The sequence below is a fragment of the Trachurus trachurus genome (assembly GCF_905171665.1).
Source record: "Trachurus trachurus genome assembly, chromosome: 4".
Taxonomy (NCBI): Eukaryota; Metazoa; Chordata; class Actinopteri; order Carangiformes; family Carangidae; genus Trachurus; species Trachurus trachurus.
Window position 1 is genome coordinate 19475821 of NC_139898.1, and position 23902 is coordinate 19499722.

At 40.6% G+C, this 23902-nt stretch overlaps 3 protein-coding genes across 3 annotated transcripts; 2 read left to right on the plus strand and 1 right to left on the minus strand.

Moving 5' to 3' along the window:
* The first annotated feature begins 22 nt into the window (after positions 1-22).
* actl6a (actin-like 6A) lies at positions 23-9751 on the plus strand. The gene is made up of 14 exons (XM_083970473.1): positions 23-179; positions 2062-2138; positions 3312-3486; positions 5368-5468; positions 5749-5846; positions 5962-6056; positions 6484-6590; positions 6968-7057; positions 7200-7261; positions 7439-7553; positions 7779-7859; positions 8216-8311; positions 8475-8561; positions 9057-9751. The coding sequence occupies exons 1-14, from the start codon at positions 155-157 to the stop codon at positions 9135-9137; spliced, it is 1290 nt and encodes a 429-aa protein (XP_083826599.1). The 5' UTR covers positions 23-154; the 3' UTR covers positions 9138-9751.
* A 75-nt stretch (positions 9752-9826) lies between these two features.
* On the minus strand, positions 9827-12402 carry mrpl47 (mitochondrial ribosomal protein L47). Its single transcript, XM_083970474.1, has 7 exons — positions 12265-12402; positions 11463-11611; positions 11240-11300; positions 11059-11155; positions 10750-10880; positions 10242-10337; positions 9827-10152 (listed from the first exon to the last, which is right to left on the minus strand). The coding sequence occupies exons 1-7, from the start codon at positions 12396-12398 to the stop codon at positions 10044-10046; spliced, it is 777 nt and encodes a 258-aa protein (XP_083826600.1). The 5' UTR covers positions 12399-12402; the 3' UTR covers positions 9827-10043.
* A 1979-nt stretch (positions 12403-14381) lies between these two features.
* On the plus strand, positions 14382-17177 carry ndufb5 (NADH:ubiquinone oxidoreductase subunit B5). Its single transcript, XM_083969710.1, has 6 exons — positions 14382-14540; positions 15263-15345; positions 15637-15703; positions 15817-15878; positions 16218-16324; positions 16963-17177. The coding sequence occupies exons 1-6, from the start codon at positions 14423-14425 to the stop codon at positions 17081-17083; spliced, it is 558 nt and encodes a 185-aa protein (XP_083825836.1). The 5' UTR covers positions 14382-14422; the 3' UTR covers positions 17084-17177.
* The last annotated feature ends 6725 nt before the right edge of the window (positions 17178-23902 follow it).

Below are 23902 nucleotides of genomic sequence, written 5' to 3' on the forward strand. Positions count from 1 at the left end.
GTCCTGATTGGTCGGCGGCCTCGACGCAGTGTGGCGCCCGCTTCGTAGACTGATCCATGCTAACGGAGCCTTTTGTTGTGATTAACCGTTCAGCGGCTGTTTTTCTGCTGCAATCACTCACACAGACAAACTTGCTGTTGTAATAATCTAGAGGATGAGTGGCGGAGTGTATGGAGGCGGTGAGTGAGATCTTATTAAAATAAAACTAAACCCTTGCCCACGTTTTCCCTGTTCTCTAGCTTTAGCCAGCTTAGTGGTTAGCTCGCTGTGCTAGCTGAACTAACGTGTAGCTCCACGGTAAACTACTGAAAACATCGTTGTGAGCATTGTTTCTCCTGTGCGTTCAAGATTATACGCATTTATTGCCACCTGAAATGCGTCGTCTTGTAGTTTGAGCTCAGTGTGTGATTGTACTTAATTATATAAGCCAACCCTGGTGCCGCTAGCTTAGCTATGCTAGCGAGGAAATGAATGAAAGTGGGCTTGTCGGGGTTTGTGAAACGTTATTGTTCAATACCGCTTTCTTAGAAGTGGAGATACGTGTTCCCAAGTATTCCACTGTAATTTAATGTAATTTAACTTGTCGTCACATTGAGGACGTCTTTACAAAGTGTATCTGCTGAACATACAGGCTACCACCGGTGCTGCTGTTAATGGGGTTAATAATACTCGTGGATTTACATTTATTCTAGTGTATAAAAACAGCAGTAGACATTTGTGCACTGTGTTTTTTAAAATAAGCGTTATCATAGTATAATTGCACTGTAACAAACCGTACTCAGGTAGTAGTGCAGGAGAAGATGCTGTGAAACAGTCTGACCTGACACACTGACCTGTGTGTGGTGAACATGTACTTCCGACCTACAGCATCTTCATTGAAACGTAAAACTATCAGGTTGTGGCTGGCATCTGTTCACCACACTTTTTTTTGTATAGATCCTTATGGAAAAACGTTAATTACACAAAAGGGATTTAAAGTAACAGGTACAGGATTGTTCCCAATGGTAAACATTATTTTTAAACAATTGTTAAATTGCTCCCATTTAGCATCCAAATAGTGAAAGATGAATTATACTTTGATCATTTAATATCTTTCTCTGGAAAAGTGTATGCCAATCTCAGTGGATCCAATCTGTTAAAACAATGCAGGGAAGAACCAGCTGACATCAGATAATTACCGGTTTTGTCTTTCTGTAAATTAATAAGCAAAAAAACAACTTTTTAGACAGGTCTTTGTGAGGATAATATCAGACATTTTTGAATGGGCATCCCAGGGTCTAAGTTATTTAGTCCATCCCATTTATATCATAAACAGTACACAAAATTCTAACTGCTTTATGTACACAAACATCAAACATCCATCAAAATGACCACAAAATTGAAAACAACAAAAACATTATAATCTTCATGAAGGTAGGATTTCTTGCAGGATTGTTTCTTATAGACTATATTAGTTTTATCCAGGTGGACATAACCCAGTAACAATTGAGAGTATATCCTGCTCTTAACTTGAGATAGTACTCTTACAAATAAACACAACATCAGGCACTGGAACATGGTGAGCAATACTGAAACAACACCTGAATAGTAGTTTTATCAACATAGCATTTGCATTATGAAGATTTTTAGTGTTGCTTCGATGTAAATGTCTCAGTTTTATGGTCTGCGTGTCAGCGTTTATGGTGGGAATGCAAAAATTATTGAGTCGGTGGGGGGAAATTATAGAAAAATTATGGGTTGAGGAACAACTCTTCAGAACTTGGGAAAACAAAGTGATTTGTTGTTTTAGCGCCCTAACTAACCTAACTCTGGAATATATAGGCTATTTGTCAAGGCAGCAAACTGCTGAACTCTCTCAGGGTGGATAATTGATATTGATATAAAGGGTGCACATGGGCCAACACATTAAATACACATTTAACAGATATAACTGAGGAATGTTTAAGAGAAATATGGTGATATACTGTTCATCACTGCATTCCTAGTGACAATCACAGTGAAAACGAATGAGAATTTATTCACAATTTGAGTCATATTCATTACATTTCTCTCATTTTTCAGATGAGGTGGGGGCTTTGGTGTTCGACATTGGCTCTTATTCTGTGAGGGCTGGCTATGCAGGAGAAGACTGTCCCAAGGTAAGTGGATCACTCACTGGATGACCTGATTAACTATGTGTCTTTTCTTCCTCTGAGCGTCTTCATCTTCCTTCTGGGGGTACGGCAATGTCAAGAAATGAGGGCTGTCACCCTGGAGACAGACGGCATAAATTGAGTTCAGATCATTCTAGAGTACTTGCATTGGTTTTGGTTTATCTGTGCTTTAGGCAGAGATCTTGATTGTGTAAATATCAATTTAAAGAGTGCAGTGTGAGAGCCGGATACTCATTAGCCCTCAGTAGACTGTACTCTTACTCCCTGTGTACCGTAATTATGGTTTTAGGCAAATTCGCACACCCCCTAGGTCATAACACGCTGAACCTCACCACACAAAGACTGCCCTCAGTATCCTTTGCTCTGGATGTGTGTGTTTTGATATGTGCAAGTTGTCCTCTTGATTTTAAAATAGTTTTACACGCTGTCCTCATTAACCTGCTATATTAGAGTTTGCATGTCATTGCCTAGTTTTGTGAACCCAGACACATTAAGGCGTTGTCTTGGCAGTTGAATTATCAATAAAAGCATTTGTTTCAGTATCAATAGGGCAACATAATAATAGTCACAACATAGATTTTTGGCATTAAACATTTGACCTTCTTGCTTGGTTTTTGCTTTGATATGCATTGCGAGCTGTGAGACCTTATACAGAGACGGGTGTGTACCTTTCTAAACCTTGTCCCAACAGCTGAATTGACCACAGGTGGGCCCCAGTGACGGTGTAGAAATGTCTTACAGATGATCAAGAGTAACTGAAGGCACCTGAGCTAAATTTGAAGCATCATACAGCAAACGGTCTTATGCAGTATTTGTTTCTGTTTTCCAGTAACTGTAACAGTAACAGTTTTCCCAGACAAAATGCATGAGTGTGATAGCCAATGTGTCCCTCTGGTTTTGTTAGATATCAATGTAGGTACTTTTTAGTATTTCCAAACACTTGCATTCTTTGCTCACATAACTCAGAGGAACATTGCTTCACATTTTATTACCTTCAGTCTTTCACAAAAGTGGGAAGTTATGCCTTCATAGTTTGGGATGTGAGTGAACATGTAACAGTTTTCTTTTTGCTTGTACGTCACAATTGGAAATCTGATATTGACTGAACAAGGCCTGTGAGAATGTATCTGACTTGTGTTGTTTGCTGGCTGGGCTCAGGCGGACTTCCCCACGGTGATAGGCGTGACCCTCGACCGAGAAGATGGCAGCACACCCATGGAGACGGACGGTGACAAGAGCAAGCAGAGCGGCACCACCTACTACATTGATACCAACCAGCTGAGGGTACCCAGGGAGAACATGGAGGTCATGTCTCCACTCAAGAATGGAATGAGTGAGTGTCCACTCATCATAATCATCCAAAGATTATTTCTGTGCTGCCATGCTAAGTTTAGTTTAGTTTATTTATTTGTTTCAATCATTGAAAAAATTAAATAAAAACAGTTTAATGCAAAAAATAATGCAACTCCTGAATGAAAGGGGGAAGTAAGAAGCAAATTTATAGTCTATCCCTTTTTTTCAAAGGAATCCTTTTACAAATTAGATAATGTAGGTATCAAAACTAAAGAAAAGAAGAAAAAAATAGAATAAAATAAATTAAAATAATGTCCTTGGTTGTGGTAATTAATGAGGAGATGGAAACATCATGCACGGACAGAACTTGTTTTTAACTGAAATACAAAGAACTGATTTGGATCTTTCTATTTTTTCTACTATTAATTAGCAGTGTTGAGAAAGGATTGGTATTGGTTAAAAATATGAACATACATAACTTGTTAGTAAGTGTATATGACCCTGCTTCTTGTCATGGTCTGTGACGTAAACTCAGTAATGAATATTTATAATCCCGTCTGCTCGATCCATGTCCATAATTAGACTGTTTAGGTCTCACAGCCAGTTTTGGACATGAACTCGTCACAACCCTGACTGACGTGTAGTTGTCTGGCCCTCATCATGAATATTAATGAGATTATTTCAAGACCAAGGCAACTCATTATCATGAGCTCTCCCATCTAGTGACTCTTGACAGTGAGCAAGCCCCTTACCATCTTGGGTTCAGTGCCATGACTGGCTGTGATTATTTTCCTCCCCTAATTTGTACTCGTCTAAACTGTGGATGTGTTGAACGCCCAAAGCCAGATGTGGGTCACCTGTTCAGAGCTGTCCTTCATACTGAAGAGTTGGACCCTCTAAGCAGAGCTGTTACAATTATTTGCACAGTTTCTCTACTCTCTACTTGATTTGTTCTTCATTTTCTATTGTAGTCGGTGTCTTTTTCTCAGTTTAACCAGCTTGTGTTTCTCAATTTAACAAAACCAGAGCTGCAACTAAAAGTTATTTGGATATTTACCAAACCCATTTCTGCTAATTAAACACATGAAGACTGTCCACAACAGACAGAATTAGTCCAACAGTTTTTTTTTGACAGCGACAAATGCTAAATGCCGCAGGTGTTTCATTTCTGTCACCTCAGAAGTGTCTGTGACAGTGGATGTGCAACATGCGCTCCGGTGCACTGACCTAGCTGATGGTGCTCATCAGAATCTGGTCCATTGAAGTTTGGTTGTGAGGCTATTTAGAGATGAATGTGACACCAATCTTAATTGCAGCAGAACCGCACCATGGGACCACAGGCTCCCTTAGAGTGCTGACCTGGAACACTGGTGCCGTGTGCACAAATTATTATCTGAAAAAGCTCATCATCGCTCTATTTTCTCCACCATCTGACCCAGCGACGACAATGATGAAAGACACACGTTTTTTGTGACGCCAAGTTTTCTTTTTTTTCCCACAAAAAAATGTAATAGATTAGTATGTATCTGCCATGTGCTACCTTTAGCACATGGCATACAGTGTTTCTTTTAACTTATTTGTGTACAGGAATGAGATCAACTTTCAACCCGATGAGAAAAAGGAGCTGCAATTAATTGTTCCTATTTTTCTGGCAAAAATGAAAAATATTATTTACTGATTCTACCTCCTGGCTGCTTTAAATCAAGCCCTTTGAATACAACCTCCTTGAATTGTTGGGATTTATGAGTGTTTTTCACAATTTATTTTGACATGTTACAGGCAATTTGATCAACTTAACAAATGAACCGATGACAAAAAATCATCTGTAGCTGCAGCCATGGAATAATATGTCATGCAGACGTCCACGCCAGTTCCCAAAACTGTAATTTTACAGTTGTTTTCTTTTTTGTTCTGTTTACAGTTGAAGACTGGGACAGTTTCCAGGCCATTTTGGATCACACCTACAAGATGCACTTCAAGTCTGAACCCAGTCTGCATCCAGTGCTCATGTCAGAAGCATCAGTGAGTTAGCTTTTGTTCATGCACAACTACACAGACTACGTCTTATGTAATCATACAAAGGTCAGATTCATACAATTTGAATTTGAATATCAGACGATTTGTCTAAAGGTTAATATTTCAAAGTCTGATCCTCTTTAGTTGAAAACTAACAGTAGCTGCTGATCTTTGTATATGGCAAAGACCACCAATCCTTATTTCCCCTCACAGAGAAACGTATAAATTGATGTTGTGCTGACGGTGGTACTTTGAAAGTGGCATAACCTCTGTTCTGTGTCTGCAGTGGAACACAAGAGCCAAACGAGAGAAACTAACAGAGCTGATGTTTGAGCATTACAACATTCCTGCCTTCTTCCTCTGCAAATCAGCTGTGCTGTCTGCGTATCCTTCACTGAGTCACTTCATCCACAAAAGGATGATACAAGTTTGATGAACTGAAACTGGATTTGTTGCCTGTTGAACTGTTTTTACATTTCCTTTACTCTGCGTATCAAAGCTTTGCAAATGGGCGGTCTACAGGCTTGGTACTGGACAGCGGAGCCACACACACCACAGCTATTCCAGTACATGATGGCTACGTCCTGCAGCAAGGTGAAAAGATATATATATATATATATTTTTTTTTTTTTAAATCATGTGTCGGTAAATGAGTTCTAATTGAGGTCTCATTACCATACCATAGTTTTTATGTGGGTAATATGTAAATGAGGGATGGAAAACAACACTTTAATGCAGGTCCTTCTCTCCTAGTGTTTATGCTGCCACCTAGTGGTTGATGTGAGCATCTCAGACTTATCAAGTGAGCTGTTAGTACAAAACAAAAAGAGGAGAGTCAGTGATTCAGGAGTTTACTAATCTGTAGAACTGGCTGTCATTAAAGGGACGGTTATGACAGTGATGCATCAAGATGCACAAGTTCAAACAGGGTCCTGTGTTACTGTATTATAAGTGAAGACAAAACATTTTCTGTGTTGTTGCTTTGAGCCTGACTCATGATGTTATTCATTCTCTCTTACAGGCATCGTCAAGTCACCCCTGGCTGGAGACTTCATGAGCATGCAGTGTAGGGAGCTGTTCCAAGAGTTGACTTGTGAAATAATCCCTCCTTATATGATTGCATCAAAGGTGAGATCTGCAGAAATCCCCATTTTAGTGTATAGGGGTGGAATTACATATATATTCTAAGTAGTTTCTCAGTTTGAATTGAACACACAAACATTAGCTGCAAATAAATTAATCTGTGTGGTGTGCAGGACAGGTGTAGATGGTGTCAGACAGCTTTTTAGTTACAATAATAAGACTGTCAGCTACAAAAAAAAAAAAAACACATTCATGTTATTCACGTTATTATAAACAGAACTGCATTCCTTGTTTCACTTTCTTGCCTGAAAACTAGCTGTCTATTGTATCGGGTTAGGGTTAGAGAATAAACAATCAGATGATCATACATAACAATCTGCATCAGGCTTTAATGTCAGCTACTGTGTGTTTTGTCATTACAGGATGGAGTGCGGGAGGGAGCCCAACCAAGCTGGAAGAAAAAGGAGAAACTACCTCAAGTCACCCGCTCATGGCACAACTACATGTGTAACGTAAGCAACAAACTCTACTATGACCACGTTCTGTATCATCATCAACTCTTTTTTGTTAAGCTAGCAGGTGAGGTTTTTTTTTTTGTTGGTGCATATTTTACTTTGATGAATGTGTCACATACTTTGTTTGTACGATTTGCAGTGTGTGATCCAGGACTTCCAGGCATCTGTGCTGCAGGTGTCAGACTCTCCATACGATGAACAGTAAGAGAGTTATCTGCAACTTAATATGGATGTGTACATTACCTTTAAATTACTTTGAACTTCAGTGGAGTTTTCGTGCTAAAAGGCAAAAAAATCTTATGAAACATTTGAAGGTTCATTTACCCTAAAGGAACTAACTTCCACCCTAACCACCCCCCACCCCCTCTCTCATGACAGGGTGGCTGCACAGATGCCCACAGTGCACTATGAGCTGCCCAACGGCTACAACTGTGACTTTGGGGCTGAGAGACTGAAGATCCCAGAGGGGTTGTTTGACCCCTCTAATGCCAAGGTGGGTACTTGCTAAGCACCATCTTTTAGCCCCAGTTTAATAGTGGAGCTTCCTCAGACATAATGTCTAACCATGGTGCATCACTGAATATAACTCCAAATAAAGAAATAAAGACTGCCTGCAGTGTTGTGAAAAGTTGATGAATGTGAGTTTCTTTTCCGATAGTGTATGAATCAGTTGTTTGAGAGGGTACTTGAATGTTTCCGTTTGTTCTCATCACTCCAGGGCCTGTCTGGAAACACCATGTTAGGAGTTGGCCATGTGGTGACGACCAGCGTGGGAATGTGTGACATTGACATTCGGCCGGTAAATATCGAAATGTTACATTTTTATAGTGGCTGAAATATATTTGTTCTAGTTGGATCCTTATTTCTTTGTTTTAGCCAGCTGCTGAATGCTACATGCCTTCTTTGGGGTGTGTTTACAACAAATCACTGTTATTTAGGTGTTTATACACAGAAGCAAGGTGGGTTACCCCAAAATGTAAATGTAAACTCCTGGTGGTGCTATGACTCCTAGAGTGCACACATTCGTCATTTTGACAATGAGGGTGTTTCATAACCTGAAGAGGACGGGTCAAAATGTCTGCGTATGGCACATCAGTTTTACTATTACATTTTCAGCATTGATTTAAATGCAACCTCTCATTTACTGTGTTTCAGGGTTTGTACGGCAGCGTGGTGGTGACCGGAGGAAACACGCTCATTCAGGGCTTCACTGACCGACTGAACCGAGAACTCTCCCAGAAAACCCCTCCCGTGAGTCAATACCACTATATTCTGATTAATATATTAGTATCTTTATTTTTAATTAATGATACGTTGAAAATCCAAAATGCTCCTGTCCTATTTTATTCTCTAGCAGTTCTCCATCATTTATATAATGAACATTGAACATCATGTTATTGTCTGTGAATTGCAGAGCATGAGACTGAAGCTGATAGCCAACAACACTACAGTGGAGCGTCGGTTCAGTTCCTGGATAGGGGGCTCCATCCTGGCATCACTCGTATGTATCAACAACATTTTTAATTTCCACGTCGAATAGTTGAAAGAATTGATTTTTTTTTTCTGACACCAATGGGATTTTAAATAACTTTTGGACCATCAGACCACGATGTGCTAATGGTTTCTCACAGTATTGACTCAAAAGGTGCATCATGGCAGCCATACATCAAGAGTTAAAAATGTCTTATTTGTGAGGAATAGTTTTTAGACTTCTGTTTTCAGTGAGGAAAAACACAAACAATTTTCTTCTGATGTTAAATAGGAACTATGCAAGATTTTTTACCTTTTATTAAGTTTGGATTATACATTTTAAACAGCTTTGCATTAATTGTGATGAATAAATGACTTGCTAACAACTGCACATGTCTCAAGGGAGGGAGGAGGGTTAGCAAAACAGCGGAAAATCGAAGCAGACTTGCATAGTTCCCCTTTAAATGCTTAGTCTTCAGTTCTATTACAGACCAATTATATTCCTGTCTTCTTGTCGGTCTGCTAGGGAACCTTCCAGCAGATGTGGATCTCCAAACAGGAGTACGAGGAGGGAGGAAAGCAGTGTGTGGACAGGAAGTGCCCTTGATTTGATACTGAACCCTTCTCTCCCCGGTCACTGTCTTTGCCACAAGCTCAGCATCATCAGACTTCACCTCTGGCCCCCGGACTCAGGAACACCCATGGAAGATCGCTTGTTTTGTATGATTTGTTTTTAATACCGAGTTTGTCCATATGCCTGTCTGGGAGTTATTGTAGAAATCAGACAAACATCTACAATATAAACTGTGTCACTATGAAGAAATGGGTTTAAGTTTGTTCATGTCATAACAGTCAGTCTGTTGCCTTATCTTTAGATAGTTGGTGTTCTGTGGAAACCTTCAGAAAGTCAAGTCTTTTAATCAAGCACGTACTGTAGGTCCTGAAGTTTTTGATCAGCCTGGGGAAGACAACATGAACACAATTTGTTGTGCAAGGTTTCTGCAGAACATCAACATTGTGTTTTTAGTTTGTTTTTGGAGGAACACCATCACAGTTTGAGGTAAATAATGTATTTTGTTAATAAGCCTTTTTCCCTGTGTAGTTAGTTAACTCATCATAGGCCAGTCAGTTTGTGTCTGTGCTTATTTGTGAGTGTCAGCTCAAATAAACCTGTATTTAATTTTCACCTTTGCTCATCATTGGCTACATATGGTCTTTTAAAAATAAAGTTGTTTTTTTCATTAAACCACTTCTTAATGACTTTGTGATAAAATTGCCACAGCCTACTTATACAAATAGTATTACCAGTATGTGGGTTTTTATTTGTTTATTTGTCATGTTTTTAATAACGAGTATGAATACAGTGACATTTGTAGAATCAATAACAGCTGGACAAATAAATCTTTACACAGATAACAGTTCTAGGAAACCCTCGGTTATTTGAATTGACTGTGTATTGTCAACTAAAATGTGGAGAACGGACAGCTGTCAAAAAATTAAGCCTGACATTTCACTATGAGGAAACTTTCATTTCAGGAAACTTCTCCTTCATTTTGGCGTCTGTTTTCCTCTTTAAGTTTGCTTTCCTGGCCTTGTCCCGAAGGTGCCTCTCGATACGCAGCCTGCAAGACAGAAGTATTTAGAATTACAACTTCTCACACTACAACTTATTTACAACACTGTGTGTCTGTCTGTCTGTACCATATCTTACCTTATGTGTGGTTGGACAAACTTGGGTGTGAAGAACCTCTTTCGTTTGTATCTTTTATTCATGTACCAAGGAATTGCGTATTCTTTGAATCGATACCTGAAGATATAAAAAAAACATTACAAGTTAGATGATTCCACAGCCCACATTTCATTTTTTGAAGCCTGGCAGTTTAAAAGAAACTTTGAGATTACCGTACACATGGATTTATAAAGGTCTAAAATCAGATTAGCCTATTAAGTAGTGCCAAAATCATAATGAGGTTTGAATGGCTGTTTTTGTGAATATGAATATGACCTCAGTTAAATATATAATTTGCAAATTGCATTTTTTGACAATAGGATATAGGATCAAATCTGTTCAGAAAGCAAAGGCAGGGACAAAAGTGTGAGCTTCCCTAATTCACAAGATGTACACATGTAAAGATACACTCACACTTTGGTTAAATTAAAATGTTAATTCATTTCACACATTATTCTGTATGTGTGTCATGGTATACAGAGGCCCTCACCAGTAGACGTATCCAAATATGTTCCTCCTGTAGGCTCCTGGTCTGCCTTTTTCCTGCCCTGTCTGCAGCAGACGCAGCGCTGTCTCCCTCTCACTCACCACCGATTCCAGCCTGAACATGGAGCGCTCAATCTGGGATAAGGAAGACGTAAAGATTTACTTTGGCCAACACATAAGAACACAGAATCCAGCAAGAACAAATCATGCATCCAACGTAGCTCTGTCAAAGCCTGAGCCGAAGTTGATGCATTAAATGTAACTCACTAATCCTACAGTAATGGTGGAGGTGTCAGCAGAGCGTCGTACCAACCTTTCTAATTCTTTCAGGACTTGGCATCTGGACCCTTTGCCTTTTTGCTTCCTGCTCAAGAGTCAGCAGCATGTTATTTTCTTTCAACAGCACATACCTGGGATAGAAGGAGCACATTACTCACAGCAGATAAAGTATATCTTCACAGTCAGAAGCAGTTCGTTGATTTCCACACCCTTACCACAGTTTGTGTAAATCCTCGTTGCTTTTTGTTCTCAGTTGTTTGGCTGTCCATGGTGCACCTACAAAATGAAGATGAAAGGAGGCAGAAGGAAAAGCCTATCACAAACATTGCAATCATTACTGTAATACCACACACAACTCTAATATTCCCAATGTTTCAGCAAAAAATCCAAATCTGTGTTGAATTTAGCTCTCTGAATGATATAATACTTTAATGTTACCCGACTTCACGGTGGTCTCTCCCCAGTTCTCGGGGAGGTCAAAGAACTCCTCCAGTCCTCTTCTGCTGACGGTTGTGTGCAGGGCTCGACACTGATCCACAGCGCTGACAGGAGTGCACCAAGACAGAGCGACGAGAGGAGACGTTCCCCTGGTCAACAGAAAATAAAGTTGATACTAAAGGGATACAATACAGTTTACTTTTTTTTTTTTTTAAACCAAGGAAAATTAACTTTTTTCTCAGCTCATCCCCTTTTACATAAGAATCAAAAAGCCTGATGGCTAAAGGTACAAGGATCCTCTAATATAAAGATAATGCACTTATCTAACATGTCATGTTTTTTCCTTTGAATTGAGAATTTTCAGTCTCCTCTTTTTTATTATTATTATGATAAACATATTAATGGCTTTTCAGAGCTTTTGTTCTCACATTTTATATCTACACTGTAAAAACATCACAATTCACATTTGTTCAATCGCATCACACTGTCAGGAGGAACAGTAGCTCCACTCTGACCTAATGTCAGTGGATGACACACTGACACACACACACACACACGTCAGGAGATTAGATGGGTTCATTCATCGCATGCTCTCATTTCTTCTTTAAATTTACAGACTTCTGTCTTATTGGTGAAAAGTGACTAAATGTTCACAGACACGGGTACAGATACATGAGGAGCAGTAAGTTAGTCCTGCGTGTTTCATTAATCTTTTGATGAACCCTGTCAACGCGTTGGCTTCACCGTCGCGTAATTAGCACACAACAACATGTCTCTTTAATTGGCTACAACAGTCTCTTACCTGTAAACGTGTATGTGGCTTTTGGTCACATTAGCAACAGACTTCTGCGCATTTATCGCTGAAGAAATCCTACAGACATTTTGAAACTGCCTGCAAAGAGTCAAAACGCGTCCTGCTGCTGAGGACGCCGCCATCTTTGCCTTAGTCCATCCCACAATACCCATCATGCATTTCTCTCTTATTTATTTACGTATATATTTTTTCTTTTTCATTTCAACAAATGCATATTTTTTATTATTATTATTATCTTTACCTGAATAATTTGCAGCGTATTTAGGTTTCATGTCGTTAACGTTAATCAAAAATCAAGTCTCTGTCTTGTCTAATAGATTTCTTGAGAGAGGTTACAAGAAAGAGTGGGTGGACACTGCTATTGAACGTTTTAGCTCAACCACACAAGAAGAATGTCTTGTTTCTAAAACGAAAATTAACAAAGGTGATTCTATTTTTTGTGTTACCAGATATTCTCCCATGGGGTTTGAATTGAAAAAAATTATTCGAAAGCATTGGCATGTAATTGAGACAGACCCAAAACTTAAGACGGTCTTCAAGGACCCCCCTACTGTGGTTTTCAAGCGCCCACCTATCCTCAGGGATCAACTTGTGAGGTCTTATACACCATTAAGTAAACATACATTCTTAAATGATATCCCTGAAGGCAATTATAAGTGTGGCAAGTGTGCTCAATGTGGGTACACTAATAAATGTAAAACTTATACACATCCCCACACGGGTAAACAAATAAAAATCCGTGGGGTTATAACATGCAACACGCCATTTATTGTCTATTTAATCAAATGTCCCTGCGGGTTATCATATGTGGGGAAATCCAACAGACCCCTACGTACCCGCATTAGTGAGCATAGAAGTAATATCAGATGTGGGGATGAGCGCAACCCAGTGGCAGCTCATTTCAAAAAAGCTGGCCACAACATTAGTTCTCTTCGTTATGTGGGCATCGAACGAGTGGAGAAACCACCCAGAGGTGGCAACCACGAGCGCTTGCTTCTGCAACGAGAGGCTTATCACATCTATGCTTTAAATACTCTGTCGCCTAATGGCTTAAACGAAGAGTTTGACATTAAACCATTCCTTTGAATGGGTTTTGATAGCTATTCTCTGGTAACATTTTGATTACTGTAACTGTTCTTCTATAATGTCGAAATAGTTTTTTATAAAATATATATTTTTTTATAAAATATATATTTTTCTATATCTTTCTACATATATTTTTTCTATTGATCTTCTCTATATTAGCGTACATATATTTTTGTATCTCTTGTTACTGATTGCCTCGTGTTTAGTATCTGATAATATTGTGGTTATGTGTAGACTATATGTGGGTCTCATTTCATTGCACGGATTTTTGATGTACACAATCCATGATATGTCTTTTGATGTTTTAATTCTTTCAGGCCTGATATTTTGAACAGTGACCTGTATATGGATTGTTATGTAAACATGTGTTGATGTAATTACTTTGATTATGCTGGGAGGGCAACAGGTGATACTAATTACTGGCATCCTCCCCCTATTTATGTGCCCCACCCCCCTACACATCAGATGACCTGATGAAGACCCAAGTGGTCGAAACGTTGTCCTTATAATAAATTCTTGGGAGCTCGATTATAGCAGTTGTGCGGACATCGTTTGTTTTTTCGACGCCGCCATCTTTGCCTTAGTCCATCCCACAATACCCATCATGCATTTCTCTCTTATTTATTTACGTATATATTTTTTCTTTTTCATTTCAACAAATGCATATTTTTTATTATTATTATTATCTTTACCTGAATAATTTGCAGCGTATTTAGGTTTCATGTCGTTAACGTTAATCTAAAAGCAGCCTGACAACTATGAAGCTCGCTTCCGTTTCGATTCACGTTTGGGAATCTGTTTTAAAAAAAGACTTCAGCTTCTGTGTAGGTAAAGGGGGTTTGTGGGGAGGGGGGGCAGTTAAATGATTCAAACGAACCTGGAAATATTAGAAAATAGAGTTTATTGATAAAAGGGGTTGAGACCGTTTTGTATCCAACCTGAAACTAACTTCAGTGTCGTCTTCCTCTGCCCTCATTAAAGATGGCGGTTCGGGCTTCACTCCTTCATTGACGCTTCGTGTTCACAGTCCGAGCGCCTCCGCTGTCTGCCCACAGTCACCATGGTGGGCATGAGTGTACTCAGGTCTGCAGCTGCATTTGCAGCCAGACTGAGTCCTCTAAAGTCTGGAAACACTGCGGCAAATTTACTCACCCGAGCCGTCCCACGGGCAGATAAAGGTAAGAGACGCGATGGTTGTTTAAAAAGTGACCAGTTTGACCGTAAACGTGTCCGTCTCGTCCTGTGACCTTGCGCCGGGGCTGGTTAGCTTGCTAACATGAGCTAGCTGGTAACATTAGCTCAGCTGTCAACACAAAGTAAAACGCAATAACATTATAGTTACAGATGGCTGCCTGCACCCAGGTCTGTCTAACTCACTTTCTTTTCCTTATACAGTGACACGATTGTCTGCCAAGGTTTTAATGATAAAGTCTTATCTTATAAATAACACTATGTCAAAGTTGAAGTACAAAACACTGGTTGTCTGTCTGAATGAATATATTTCATGTCTGTCATCTTCTGTGGCCGAGAGAAAAGAGGAATATGTATACTTTTTATCATAGGATTTAAAAGCGTTTATATCAGAAGACGGTTGTAAGATTTATTCTAATGAAAAGTAAATTAGATATACACCCGATTTATTAGCAGTAACAACCTAAGAACTGATCAACAGTAATGTGGATGTGAGGCACTGGTTTTGGTTGTTTCATACCACAGCTGTACGAGCTGAGAAGACTGACATTAAACTGAGGAAGTCAGGAAACATGAAATCAACATGACAAAATATGAATCGATAGACTTCTGTGCTGTTGAGTCTCATTTTGCACCAGCATGCTACTATAGTGAGTATACTGATTGATAAGTACCTCCTCATCACAGCATCCTCTGTCCTGTTCTACAGCAATCGTCCGTTGGGGCCATGGAAAGAAAATGTTTATCATCAAACCTACTGACTACTACGACAGACGGTTTCTGCGCTTATTGGTGAGTGGTGGATATCATCTCACGTTACGATCTTTACAAATAAGTGTTTACATTGAGGAACGTGCAGTGAGCTGAGCTCGGCAATAAAATAATCCTACACACTTTGACAATGAACATTACATGATAAAGTAGTGAGTAATGCAAGGATTAAACACAAAGTGGGGAAAATTTGGGAGTAGCAATTAATTATGAGCCTAAGGTCACAAGGTAATAAAATCCAGGCATTATTTTTTTCTTGGTTTGAGCTTCAGTGGCAGACAACTTAACTTTTTTTTTCTTGTTTGTTCTCAGCAATATTACGTCCTGCTGACTGGCATTCCTGTGGCTATCATTGTCACCAGTGTGAATGTCTTCATCGGTAAGTGCAGGCATATTCTTTTGTTTTACTGAGTTTTTTGTGTGTGATTTAGTACTTAATTTGAATCAGCTGAAACATCTGGTATTGACCTTGACTGTGATTTTAATGTTAAGGTGAGGCAGAGCTGGCTGAAACTCCTGAGGGATACGAACCTGAGCACTGGGAGTACTACAAGGTGTGTGTCTTTTCTCTCTTTGATTAACTCTTGTAGATGGATTTCTGTCACTGCTCAGCAACAATTTTCTGAATGGGCTTAGAGCATAATCATCCTTACCATCATATTGCCTTTACAATACCAACCTTTAAAACGGCTGTGAATATTTTATCAGACTGTTGTCTCCAAAACTCAGACCCTAAACAGTAAGTGTGATGTTGTGCTGGCACAGACTTATGAGTGCTGATATTTATTTTATTATTTATTTTGTTATTTTGTGGAACTGAATAAGAACAATTGTATCATTTGTTTTCTAGTTTACAAATATTGTCATATAATGATCATTTTCTATCATTGCAGCACCCCATCACTAGGTGGATTGCACGAAACTTTTGTGATTCCCCAGTGAAGGACTATGAAAAGATGATGGCAGCAATCCAAACAGAGAAAGAAAAGGCAGACATGAGGTGAGTGTTATTGCTAGTGCGTTGTTCTGTCATGTGTGAAGACCAGCAGGATCTGCTGAAACTTCAGCTGCGACACACACTCACATTTATTTTGAGCAACAAGAAAACACATATGTATTTCCTCAGTGCAATGTCAGTGAAAATGCCAGGAAGAATAGCACATCAACAACCAACCACTGAACAGAGTTGCATAATGCTGCATTACTGTACCTTAATGCATGACACTGCACCACTGTACTGCCCAGACATCTGGCCAAGTTAACATGTGTTGGCAGATCTCCGTCAAGTTCTGTCTGTGATCATTAGCATAGCAGCAATAGCCATTCGTCTAGTCATAAGATTGTGGTTATCATTTCAAGTTAAAAATGTTAAACAATTTGTGTTAAGAAGACTTTCTGTTACTGAATCACTTGTTTGTTACATGACAAAGATGTTTGTTTTGTACAAGAGGGAATATAAACCAATATTACTCATTAAACGCATGCACCAGATAACACCAGACAGCTGCAAACTGTGATCAGAAAATAAAATCAAACAATAATCAGCAACAAGTCTCAGTCCTTTTCATTCAACTGGCCTTTAGATGGATGTATTCATTGTGTAAGTGGCTTCAATGAGTGTTTTTTTGTCGTTAACAGGATTACACAGCTGGAGGTGCGTCGTCAGATGAGGAACAAGGGAGATGGCCCCTGGTTCCAGGTGGAGACCCCTGACAAGGAGCTTATTGACAACCGCCCCAAGGCAACACCTGACCACTAATCCAGATGTGTCTGCTGTCAGTGCATCATGCTGAGGAATCTCAGTGTTTGTAAATTTTTCCCCTCTTGCGTAAATAAAGTATCTGTATGTACTACTCTGATATTTAGTCTTTACTGGGTCCATGTCAAAAGTATCTCTCTATCTGTCTATCTAAATTCTAGTTAGAGCATGTGAAAAAGAATTTGCATGTGTAGAGAGATTTATATTTGTTAGAAGACAAATTATATCAGTGGTGAGGGAAGCCAAGACACTTTGAGAGAATAAAGTCCTATGTCAATAAGTAAAAGGCAGAAAACTGCATGTAAAACAGGGCTGGCGGTAGGAATGGGCAGGGGTCGGCTCAGCCCACCCAAACGTCCTTCTTGCCCTTTCAATCCAAACTTAAAGGGATAGTTCACCCAAAATTCAAATTTCACTCATTCACCCTCATGTCGACTAAGGACAAGCTTAAAATATAGACTTATTTAATTTTTTTTGGAATAATTCCTCATGTTGGGGCTTCAATACAAGAGGGACATTACAGACGATCTGTGTGGAGGTATTTGGAGGTTTTTTGGTAGTCTTTTTGGACAAAGAAAAGTGAGCCCCATTCGCAACATATGGACATGCAGTGCTGCATGGAGCCCCCCTGTAACTCCGAGAAGGCACAGATGGTTCTGAAACTTCTCCCAGCCCTTAGTCGACATGAGGGTGAGTAGATAATGAGTGAAATTTGAATTTTGGGTGAACTATCCCTTTAAGGGAAAAATGTTTGTCCAATGGAAAAATATAACAGACTACACCAGTATTGTTTCTTATTAATGATTAGGTGGGCAGCATAAAGCCCGCCTCCAAAATTCACCAACCCTTATTATGAATGCTGTGATTTAACCCGGCCTATTCTGTCTGTGATGCCATTGATTTTGCATTGGAAGACAGGTTCATGTCCAAATCCATAATTTTTTCCCCTTTTTTTCAGTCTTTGAGAGTAAAGTAGGTAATAAACTATAAAATCCCAGATGTTAGTAATAATCTCATTTAAAACACCTGTAACCTCAGAAGTTATCATGGTGATTTTACCTGCTTAGGTTTTACTCGGTGAGATTTAGTTTAAATATACTTCTCAAACTCAGGCTCACAACTTATATCACTGTCTTGGCCTGGAACATTACCTGTGTGGCACGAATTAAGCAATAGATAGGTGTAAAATTCTTTATTGTGAAAACACAACACACTATGACTCTTTACTCTAGTAACACAGATTTTAAGGCAGAATTTGTCAAGAATTGAGAGCTTCTATGTGTGCCCATGCTCGCTGACAGATTTCTTGGTGGCCAGATGCAGTCAACGATCTACAGTGACCTTACTGTAGCTTGTTTGATAAAGTTGTGTTGGTTGCCACTTTTGAACCAGGGACCTTTCGCAATTGAGGTAAATGTGATAACCACAACAGTATGGAAAATGAACTTCTGTTCTCTTTCTGCTTCTGACAGCCAAATTCATTAACGCACACCAAGAATAATAAGGTCAGTTGTGTCAGGTACACATTGATACTGTCTACTATACTCACGAGGATCAACATGCTTAAGGAAGACAAAAAAAAACATGGAAGGAGTGACTTCTGCCTGTTGTTAGACTGTGTGACAGGCAGAGACACAGCTCAAGTTATCAGATTCCAGGTACTTTTACGTAATGGAAACGTAAAAAGGCAGAGTCGAGTCGAGTCGGTACCACATAGTGGAAATGCGGTGTCACTGACCATGTGAACTTCTGCAGGGTTTTGGTGATGCCGGTCAGGACAGTTTGATGTTTCACTATCAATAAACCGTGGCTCACAAGCAACATCAAAAGCTTCCTAAATAAGGAGGCTTTTAAGATTGGTGACCCGGTATTCATTAGGACGATTAAGCAAAGAGAGTCTGCAAGAAAAAGCTGGAGAGCAAACTACAAGATTGTAACATCAGGGAGGTCTGGAGAGGAAATGAGGACCATAACTGGATACTTCTCCTTCACCATCACCACTTCCACCTGACTGCCCCTCTACCTCAGCTGCTGTTCCCTCTGGGCTGGGCTCCATCCAGCAGTCCTGCTCCACCCAGCAGCCCCTCCACCCTGTGGCCCTGCTCCATCCACCGAAAACTTGTCAATGGTGAAACTGTGCCCAGCGATTGGCTACTGTACTCACCGTCCAAAGGATGTGTATTTTGCTTTGTTTGCCGTTTATTTGGGAAAAATTATAATGCCTCAAAGTTTCCCAGCTGTGGTTTTAACGACTGGAAACACGCCAGAGAGCATGTTCTTGAGCATGAATGCTCGGAGGAATATGGTCATATGGATTAACAAAAGAATATGGTCATGTGGATTAACAAAACCTCAGAGAAAGGACAAATTGACTTTGGACTACGGCAACAGTTTGAGGCTGAGTGCCAATATTGGACCAAGGTGTTAAAAAGTTGTAGCCACTGTGAAATTTCTTTCTGAGCGCGGGCTTGCCTTTAGAGGGGACACACACATTTTGCTCACGCAATAATGACAATTACATGCTTAGAATTAATCAGTCAGTTCAACCCATTCTTAAGAGAGCACATAGCGCGTTATGGGAATGCAGGAAGAGGGACACCATCCTATCTTTCGACAACAATCTGTGATGAGTTTGTTCACTTAATGGGGGAACAGGTTCTGTTTGAAATTAAAAATGAGATTCAAATAGCCAAATATTTTCCAATATTTTCTACACCAGACATATCCCACACAGATCAGCTCACATTTATTATGTGTCTCCATTAGGAACTAGCCTATACAGGAACGCTTCGTGAAATTCTTGCAAATAACCAGTCACACGGGGGAATCCATTGCTAATGCCATTCTCTCTGTTTTGGGCGAATTGGGCATTAATGTTGACAACTGCGGTGGTCAATACTGTGACAATGCAAGCCACATGTCTGGCCTGTATAAAGGCGTTCAGTGACGGATAAGAAACGTAAACCCACTTGCTGAATGGGTCCCTTGTGATGCCCATACACTTAATTTGGTCGGAGTTAGTGCGGTTAAGTGGTAAGTGTTTTCCTTTTTTGCATGCATTTTAGATGTTCAAGGATTTGGCATGTGAAATACCATGGTGACCTAGAAAAACTAGGTTAGATATTGGTTAACATGCCACATCTTTGATTGACAGCTGGTGTTTTTACTTTATATAGATAATGTGTCTGTCTTTACCTATTTCAAAGAGGTTAAGGACCTGTTTTTCTATTTCAAATATGTAGTTGCTCTCATAAAAATTAAAAACAGGGTATTTTCATCCTGTACTACTTAACCACAGAGACAACAGGTAAAGACAGATGCATGAAGTATATCAAATTCAAATGTGTGGGGAAAATGACACTGATTTTTTTTTCAACAGCACATCATAGCGCAAATCCAACAGCTACTGTTTCCAGACCTGCTGAGCCTGAGGACCCCACTGTGACCATTTCTTCTGTGAAAGGTATTTATTAATTTACTTACATCTCACTTTTATCCATCTTTTATACTTTTCCAAATGTATTATGCTTCATTTTAAAACTCTATTTATCCCGTAGCCACAGTGAAGGCCCCGTTGCCTGTCCCCCCTCAGCTGCTTGCCATCGCCACACAGCTTGGGATACAGGAGCAAGTGCCCGATGTGGAGAGACAAAGTATGAGACAAAGTATTTTCACATTAGTAGCCCTGTTATGCTACCAGCATACTGTACATAAACATCAGTTACATTCTGATTTATCCAGATTGCATTATCACCAGAACTCATGTGCTAAGTAATGTTATGTAATGGTAATATTTGCTTTCTGATTTGTTTGTTTTTTACTCTTTGGTTTTCAAAGCACACGGAAAGCCTGTCTCCCACCATTCTTCTGTGGAGCCAGGGATAACAGCAGCCCCATCTCTTCCTGAAGGTAGATATTTAATTTTCTTAAGTGTTGTGAGAAAAAATATGTAAGTAATGTTCATTACTGTGATGTCTTTATTTCACTTGCCTCTCTGGTTTATATCTCACCACCCTAGATGCATCATCGCAGAATGTTGCCTTTGTGGAAGAGAAAGAAGACACAGTCCTTGTTGAAGGTATTTCTTTCTTCAGCATTTCTGTTTTATTGTTTGTCATTGATGTGGAGCTGTCTTTTTTCAATGTGTATTTAGTGTTTTTTGTAGCATATTGTGCATGTGTTTTACAGCTCTGCCATGTCCAGCCCCACCTGTCAAACAACCTGCAGCCTCAGATCCCTCACATACTCCACACCAGCCCGCAGCCTCTGTCTCTGGGTATGATCAGGATGTTGCACAGTGGAACTGCTCTCAACAGCAGAAATTATGGATGAAGTCTGAGTTGGAAGTAGGGTTGCACGGTATACCGGTACTAGATTGGTACCGGGGTACTAACGCATTTAAAACGGTACCATACTGCGCTTAGATGGGACCGGTACTTTCATTCTGCGCCGCCAGCAGCGGTGACGTCGCCGCGTGAAGTCGCCGCATTGTAATTTGAGCCGCGAGGAGCGAGAGAGCGAGTCACAAACGAAGCAAGGTGCTCTTTATCATTACCGTTACAGCGCCACCTGTCCATGTGCCTGTGTTTGTGTGTGTGTCTGTGTGTGTGTGCCGCGCGCGAGAGAGAGACGGCCGCCACAGCCTCGTTAATAAGTTTTGTTTTTACCGCGGATCACCACGGGCTGCATGCTCTCTCTGTCTCTCTCTCTGTCTCTCTCTCTCTCTCTCTCTCTCTCTCTCTCTCTCTCTCTCTCTCTCTCTCTGTGAGTGAGCACGGCGAAGCAGTGCTACGGAGAGATGAATTAACGGAACGATATTGCGTTGATGGGGGTGGGGGGAACAGAATCAATTTGGTCTACATATGGGAAACAATAGGTGTATGTTTGAGTAACATGAACATTTGTGTTTCATTCTATAAACTACTGATAACAATTTCTCCCCAAAATTACAACTGGTCAAAATAACAAAAAAAGATGCAGTGTTTTCAGACCTCAAATAATGCAAAGAAAACAAGTTGATGTTCATTTTTAAACAGACATTTTTTAATTTAGGAAGAGTTCAGATTAATATAGATGGAATGTTAATCCTGCAGCAGCAGTAACTGTTTACTGATTTCCTGTTTTATGGTCCAAAATGTTTCTATTAAAATAAAGCCAATAATGACATTTTTTGTGTTCTCTTTTTATGTGGAAAAGTACCGAAAAGTATCGAAAAGTATCGAAAAACATGTTGGTACCGATACCGGTACCAAAATGTTGGTATCGTGACAACACTAGTTGGAAGCGCTGGGGCTATGGCCAGGCTCCCGTCCGGTACGCCACCTCATGAACATGCTGTCCCTGTGGCGTCATCCGCCTCAGCCCGAGCTCATAGATAGCATCTCTGAGCTCCCCTCAGCAAAATACTTTCAGCTCCATCCATTTTTCATTTGGAAGCCAGAGCACTCAATTATGGAGAGAATGAGGAACAATTACGTCCTGCCATGTCTTCATGGATGTCCCAACCCTCAGGTAGTTTCTTCCGGTGTTGGAAGGCCAAGAGTCATCATTGGCACAGCGGTCAGTACTACATTTTGGCCTCTCGGCTCACCTGCAAGACTTGTAGGAAGTATTGGCATGCTGACAAGCCTCAATGGCTGGAGAAGCTACCGAGGAGATTTACTAACATCGTGCCAGCTCTCCTCACATTTAGGAAGGCCATCTGTAAAACTGTGATGGATGAGATGAGGCGTAGTGGCAGATCACCTGAGGACATGGCAAAGCAGCTGACAGAGGTCCTCCAACTTAAATATGAGAGAGCTCACCTGGCCTACCTGCTCAGTGTTCAGAACACCACGGACGCTGAGGCAGGATTATACGGCCAGAAAACCATCACCGGGCTCCTCAGACAGACAGACACCCCTGCTCCTTTCGGTGGATACTCCGATGCTGATGGCTGGTGTGGAGTATCCATCTCTTCACACTACCTGGTCGACTGCCTGATCCAGGAATATCAGCGGCAGGAGCAGCTGCTGACTCTGCTGCTACAGGGGACTTTTGGTCAGGTCCTGAGGTCTGATCACACTCGCAAAGTGGCCAGGAAGGTTGTTCTCTCCTCTGGCACCATGTCATCTTATGCCATTATGAACGAGAACTGGATGATCCTGTCCTGGGTGATGCTGCAGTCGGAGTGTGATCGCTCTCTTCATCCCATGTATGAGGGTCTGGCTCGACAGTACTCTGCTGCTGGAGTGGAGAAGGCAGGCTACCACTGGGTGGACAGGTATACATCACAAGTTTTAATTCGAAACTGCTGGAAGACCACAGAGGCCATGGTGGCAGAGGCGACCTCTGGGTCTCTACTAAACAGCAGTGCTTCAAGGACCAGGTTTAACAGAGACATGGCTGTCAAGTTAGACCTGTTCCACTGCATGCGGCGGTTTACGAGAGAGTGTGTGTCAGAACATCATCCTCTCTACAGCTCCTTCTGCCAGTTCCTCTCTGCTGCTTTCGTTGTTGTGGACCAGAGTGACCTCCAGAAGCTCAAAGCGGCATACAGCTTCTGTGGAATCTCTCCAGCAAATCCAACGAAGCAGCACATAAGAGAGCACTGTCGCACCAAAATACCGAAGCCCAGAGAACTGCTGCAGAGAGTTGAAGATGTTCTGCATCACTTCCACCTGGCAAAGGACCAGGATGATGTGCTCCTCTTCAAGCCCTCCATGTTGAAACTGTGGAGGATTCAGCGAGTCCACATCCTGAGAGGCTGCCTGAGTGACCCTGAGGTGGGAGAGGGAATCCTCTACAGGTACGGCGGCACCTTGCAGCTCAACTACATCA